General features: G+C 35.5%; 1 protein-coding gene across 4 annotated transcripts in view; it reads left to right on the top strand.

Annotated features, from left to right (window-relative positions):
• The window catches only part of LOC108752601 (Down syndrome cell adhesion molecule-like protein Dscam2), a 167804-nt gene that overhangs the window by 146116 nt on the left and 14484 nt on the right, over positions 1 to 7204 (top strand). For all 4 annotated transcript variants that reach the window (XM_018493542.1, XM_018493539.1, XM_018493543.1 and 1 more), the window contains exons 12-14: positions 2652 to 2957; positions 4598 to 4897; positions 6859 to 6990. In XM_018493542.1, the coding sequence (XP_018349044.1) occupies positions 2652 to 2957; positions 4598 to 4897; positions 6859 to 6990 (738 nt within the window). The remainder of the gene's footprint in view (positions 1 to 2651; positions 2958 to 4597; positions 4898 to 6858; positions 6991 to 7204) is intronic.

Genomic DNA, 7204 nt, shown 5'->3' with positions numbered 1-7204 from the left:
GCATTGTCCAAATAAACGCAGCTCTAGAGCCCATTTTACGAGATGATATGCGAGAAATGACGAAGCAGCAGCAGCAGCAGCAGCAGCAGCAGCCGCCGCCGCCGCCGCCGCCGCACAACCAGCAAGCCCGTCGCACCACCGCACATGAGCACAGCATAATGATATAGTTATTTTACCCCACGGATCACCCCGCAATATATTTTCTATCTAGATATATATCTAACAACGGCCGCACTGTTCAACTTGCACCTCTCACTCTGTGCCCCTTATCGCAATAATTAAGTACTGCGATCGTATACAGTCTCCGCATTAATTCCGCAAGTGTCAAATGCAGCGGTACTCGACCCTTCGACTTTTGACAGTCGAGATTTTTGGATCAACGTGACGAACAACAATATATCTTCTTTAAACACTTCGATGTCAAATGAGAGAAGCACTATTAATTTTAAAAAGCATTAAACTCTTATACGTGTTGGTCAGCGCGTTGCATCGAGGACCGCTGAATCGCGTATATTGGGATACAACTTGGGAAATGAAAAAGGAGAAATGCGCGAGAAAAAAAGAACGAGAAATGAAATCTCGACCGATACGAGGTGCTTGTCAGTATTCAACACGATCGCAGTAGCCTAAAATGGAACATACTGCATGCGAGGGCCAATATGGCCACTTTACGAATCTCGGCTTCGCATATAGCACCACTTCGTCTTGAATCATGGCGAATCAGCAGCAGCAACAGCGGCAGCAGCAGCGGCAGCAGCAGCAGTATAAGCAGCAGCAGCAGCAGCAGCAGCAGCAGCAGCAGCAACAATCTTGTAGTTCAATTTGGAGCACCAACTCACGTTCACTTCACCCAGCACACGCATATCTGCACTGACACATTTTTCAGTTTATTTTTCTCTCTTATTTAGTTTTGAGCGCCACTAATCCCTTGGCACCGACTACCCGATGTGACGCTCGCATCTCGTGTTTCGTTTATACTCCTTTCGTCTCCTTTTTTCATCTCCCCTGCTCTCGTCACCGTCGTCACCGAAAATTCGTATGCCGCCTATCCACCCTACCTTGCACCGAGACGAATCGGTCTCGTTTGATCCGAACGTTTGCCGGAATAATCGATTCCCGATACGAAATCGTTATTAAATTGAAGGGGGGGGGGAGGACGAAGGAACGAAGGATCGCATTTATCGGATTTGAATTAATAGGCAATCAGATGCCGCAGTCAAAGTATTTAAATTAAGAAGAAGAAAGCTTAAGCGTTCTCCAGCTCTGAAATGTAATTTTAAAAATGCAGTACCTCCGTGGGGCAACCTCTGTTATTTCTCTCACTAAAATAAATTGTAGCGATAAGTCCGTGTCTTCATTATTGCACGTGCTGCTATACTCTCTGTTGATTCTATTATCTAACACGTAGATTGCCACAGTTATTCGGCGTGAGGAATAACAAATTTGTCCATGTAGCTCGATTTTCATAATATAACAAGTATATCCTTCATCCGCTCGATCCTTCAATTATTAATCACGATTGAATGATAATATGCTTGCGAGCGCATAAATGCATGGCGCATTATGCAAATGAATGCGCGAATAATTCGACGTGCAAACGTTCGGCTCGGGCGGGACGCGCATTTTGCGCACCTTGTGCATATATTTGTACGCAACAATTGATCATGCACATTCGTATGTGGTATTGAATTCGCACAGCACCGATTTATCGTATCACGTATATCGCTCTCTGTGATCATCACAGTGTTTAGTCGCCGATATATTATTTTACCATTTGTCGCCGATGGAAAAATCTCTCCGTCGCGCGCGCACGTTGCAGCATTAGCACCGTTTCCGCACTTTTCCCGCCAGTCCCATCACACTCCCTCCGCATCACATCCTCTGCATCTCTCTTCGATCTGTTTCTTTGTCGTGAGACAGACAGAGAAACAGAGGTGAGAAGAAAGACGAACGAAAAGAGCAAGCAATCCGCCAATACATTGGCGGACAATCCGTAATTTTTATCAACGAAAGTTTTGCGCCGTTTGTCCGCAATCCCGAGAGGGCACACCAGTTCTCTTCCTCGCGCACCTTCAAATCCTATTTCTCTTTACTTTCACGGCAGCTGAAGTAGGAAGTTGCAGTAGGCCAATCCTCTCCTCGAGAACTTTTCGCTCTTGCCTCAGCGCAATAAGCTTAGATAGAGAAACGTACGACGAGATTCGGAAGAATATTCCCTCACGAATGCAGTGCTCTCGGTAAAACGCGACGTTTCGTCAACATTGAAAGTTTAATAGCTGCACGATAAACAATTTTTTCTTCAATTAATTCGACATATTATATAATATTAATATATTATAATATTAATATTTCCTCCAATTAATTAAGCAAAAAATTATGCGTTCATTAATTTATTTCTCCGCGATAAAAATTTATTTATATTAGATCAGACAATTTAGTCTTTCAATCATTAATTAAGATGTAAAATTGACATTTTTTTGCAATTCGAGGAGAATTAAATATAATTAAGTAGAACAATGCGATTTTCGTCATCCGCGCGCGGACTTTGGCGTTTAATCGAGGCGATCGGGACTTCCGGACCGCGTCGTTGTAGTAGCTGTCGCATTTCGGGATACGTGACAATCGATTAATGATTGCGCATTGTGGGTCAGTGCCGCCACGATGGGTGGTGGAGCCGCAGGACGCCCGTGCGTCGGAGGGAATGCCCCGATTGAGTTTGCATTGTCACGCCGACGGGTTTCCGCCGCCGTTGGTCACATGGCGACGCGGCAGCGGCAAGAAACCTGGCAATTATCACGACATTGCCAGCCATGAGCACATGCAGGACCTGAGGATACACTCCAACGGTTCACTGGTGTTTGGCCGAGTCCAGGAGGATCATGAGGGCTTCTACCTATGCGAGGCTGTAAATGGCATTGGAGCCGGGCTTAGTAAAGTCGTTTATCTCACCGTCAACGGTATGTATTAATTTTAATTGTGTCCTCAAGTTAATCAGATTCGAAAATTACTAATAATGTTATAAAACTTGGTTTTAAATAATATAAGTATAGATGTTCGTCACGTTTTTGTGACGACCTCTCAACATCCACAGTTTAGTAACTATTCATATTTATATAAAAGCATTTTTTTTTAATTATACGCCATTAATATATTTAAGAGAGCCTTATTTACAATAGTTTAATAATATTAAGAATTATAATCTCTACTAAGAAATGTTTCATAAAGAACATAATTAGTTAATCGAATCAAATTTTATTATATTTGTTATAATTGTAGAAAAAAATTATTTGATCTCTCTGTTAATATCTGTCTCTTAATATCTATTGTTTATGATCTAATCTAATTGTTAAAAGAAAATTTAATAACTAAAAATGTAATTTTTTTCTAATAGAAACGTCATTAAATCTCCCATTACTATCTACAGTTACAGAAAATACTTTAACGCTAAAGCTTTACGAGATAAAATATCTTTCTCTCTCATAATTCCTTTTAGTAGGATTAGTCTTCTACTAATTGGTGATTAACCCTAATTGGATCTCGCTGAAACTTTAGGTATTATCAACAGTGTGACGATTGACCCGTGTAGTCAATTTAATCCTTATCCTATTAAGCATTGAGGAAATATTTTTTGATGAAATAATCGAATTGCTCAACCCCCTTTTTATAAAAGATAATGATTTTTAGAACATTAACAAAATTTACTTGATAACATATCTTGTCAAATTTATTTTGTTTAATTCCTAATTCTTAATCTTTTTGTTTTTTAAATTTTCTTTTAGTTTTATAACTTTTAAATTTTATCTCATTTTAAAATATGTACGAGAGACATCAAAAAATCACATTAATATAATATTTAAATTGTGTTATTTATAATAATAATTATTATAATATATAACGTACATGTTATTAATTAAATTATGGTTTATAATTAAATAAATAATCTAGTAATATATAAACCAATTTAAGCGTTTAGATCTTAATTTTCTGTAATTATTTTTGCCAATTTATTCAGGTCTGCCTCTTTTTCTGTTAGCTATACATCTTATTTTAAAAGACCTATATCTTATGCTCAGGATAGAATTTTATATATAATTTTATATCATCTTGCACAAAAATAACAATTTTGTTAAGTATCTAAACATTTATGTAGATATAGACAATAATTTTATTGGATCGTTAAAAGAATTATATAGGACGTCCAAGCTGGTTGCTAGAATATTTTTTTGCAGCTTTGCTCATCATGCTTATTATTTCTACATAATTATTTTGATGGTCTAACAAAATTATTTTTCAGGACTGTATCTAGCTAAATTATTTAATACTTTAGCAAAATCGTTTTTTTCTGTATACGAAAAACACTTTAGAATAGGAACACACATGCATGCATACTATATATAAAAATTTATGAGATACAAAATTATAGAATTTTTTTAAACTTGGTGGATTGTTCAAAGTATAACTCAAGAATTTAATTTTATTACATAGAATTTATTTAAATATGACTGTGTTCTAGAATAATCTAAAATAATGTGCATTTTAAGTATGCACCATACCTGACTATATAATTATAAATAGAATTTCATTTTGCTTGATACAGTTCCCGCACATTTTGTGGAGAAGCATCGTAATCAGACCGCGAGGCTGGGCTCGAATGCTTCTTTACGTTGCGAAGCGAAAGGCGACCATCCTTTGAAAATAGTTTGGAAGAAAGCAGGCTCCCAATTGGATCCTAAGCTTCCCGATTATCGTTATACCCTGAAGGAGGATAACACTACCGACGGCGCCGTTAGCGTTCTCGGTTTCGTCAGCACTAGCCGCGAGGACAGTGGACGGTATTTTTGTATCGCGTCCAATGCTTACGGCCGCGACGAGATGACGATTCATCTTTATATCCAAGGTACTTTGTATTCAATAAATTATTATCTAGATTGCGATAGAAGCTGAAAAATCATCGACACCGAATACGAAGACATAGTATTAATTGATAATACTACTTGAAAGATAGTATTAATATACAGAAGGATACATAATAATTGTAACAACACAGCGGCAAGAAAAAAGTTGCAATAAAAGTAACAATGATATTCCCGTATTAACGTTGACGTTTCATTATTGTTTGTTCTCTGTCGAAGGTAGGAGATAGTCAATGAAATCCATGATATTATTGCGACGCGAGTTATCGCGATGATGCCTTCGGGGCGTCAGTCGGTCGGTTGTTTGTGCGTAACGCTATTTCGCTGAATGTAATTATCGTAATGTATACATACAGGCACTCGACAACGCGCGTCCATTTAATTTAATGTACGTCCGTGCAAGTACGCGCACGGAGAGACAGATGAGCCGGTGGCTCGCACTCTCTATGTGTTCTCCAAAATGAGATACGCTTCGAGCGGACGTATTGCGCCGGATAACCCGTGAAATATGCATAATGCAGGTACGCGACAATCGTGCCATAACTGAAAATTATTCCATAGGACGCGATACACGACGGACGATGCCTCGGAATTAGCCGAAAATTCCCAACTAATTGTCCAACTGTAATTTCACGCGGTGAAACATTTTAATAGAGGTTATACCAAAAATCAGACTGACGCTATTCAAAATAGCGTGTTAAATGTTGAAATTATATCTGCGTCAGTCAAGCTTTTATTAGATAATACCGTCACTACTATAAAAGCGTTATAATGCCTCTTTAGATGTCATGCAAAATAATACATATTAGAATGACTGATCGCAGGTAATGCACATAGTATAGGTAATGTATAAAGAAAAATTTTTATCCGTAATGAATATGTGATAGTGAAGGAGTTAATTTAAAATTAGTATTTCTAAAATTCATACATAAAAATGTGAAAAACGTATACTAATTATAAATCGGATTTAGTAAACGATAGAAAATTGTTTAAGCGTTGAAAAATTTAATATTGACTTTACATTAATATTGACTTTACAGAATGTTATTGATACGTAAATTTTTGAATGAGATCATTAAGCGTTAAGTTATTCAATAATCATTAGGAGGTTTAATCTATCATACTAAAAGCGGAGAGAAGCTTCTAGAAATTCTGTCGGTTATATATTAGTTTGAATCCCCTAATGGTCAATATTATATCAGCATTATGTCTAATAAGGGTACGTTCCAAGGGTAACATTTGAGGCTCACAACGCTCGCGAGCATCCTTATTTAACATTTGATAAACAATAAGGATGAAATAATTCCACGAGCGTTGTAAACGTTAAATGGAATGCAGCCTAAGTGATTCAGTTCTTAAGCAGTTTTTTATTATTATTTTGTTTAGTATATATTTTATTTAGGAGTGTTATGAACAGATACAAACAATTAAACTACATATTCCATTACAGTTTTTCTAATTTAATTTAGATTATTAGCGTTTCAGATTGAATGGGTTAAGAATCTGAAAATTTCGGCGCGCAATCATATTTAAAAAAAAAAAATCGATTTGTAATAATAAAAAATATAGATTGTATTATTTGAAACACCTAACTTTGATTAGTTTTATTGACGTTCTGTATGTTTTGATTTTTCATATTTACGTTATTAATATTATATATTTTATATCATTAAATCATATTTAAGATAGTGTGTTATTCTTTTTTGTTATTCTTTTTTTTTCTTTTAAATTAGTAATTAGATTGTTTATATTTATAAACTATGTTGTTTATACTTTTGAAATTATAAATATTTTGTTATTAAAAGAATGAAATGTAGAAAAAACTTGTGTTATATTAATTAAGAAGACCTTTTCTTGTAAAATTTATCGATTAGCAATATTGTATCACTCAATAGTGATAGCATTCTAAAGTTAAAAGAGATTCTACATAATCATTGATATATAGAGCCTCCAGACTTTCCACGGAATCTTCACGTGATCGAAAAAGGCAGTCGTCACATTAATCTAGGCTGGACGACTAGTCAAGACGGGAACAGTCCAATTACCCAATACATAATCGAGTACAAAACCGAATCAGGTAAGCATAGTAATTAAGTCAAAAATGTAATGTCTACAAATTTAATATTATCTATATTTAGGAGAATATTAACATAAAAAAAAAGTGTTTAAAATAGATTAAATTTATTAATAAATTATCCCTTACTTTATATAATTATATATATATTTATATATATTTATATTCAATTTTTTTTAATCGTTATGTGAGAAGCACGATGATAAAAATAATTTAT

This window comes from Trachymyrmex septentrionalis, unplaced genomic scaffold, assembly GCF_001594115.1.
Source record: "Trachymyrmex septentrionalis isolate Tsep2-gDNA-1 unplaced genomic scaffold, Tsep1.0 scaffold60, whole genome shotgun sequence".
NCBI classification, from domain to species: Eukaryota; Metazoa; Arthropoda; class Insecta; order Hymenoptera; family Formicidae; genus Trachymyrmex; species Trachymyrmex septentrionalis.
This window is presented reverse-complemented; position numbering and strand designations above follow the sequence as displayed.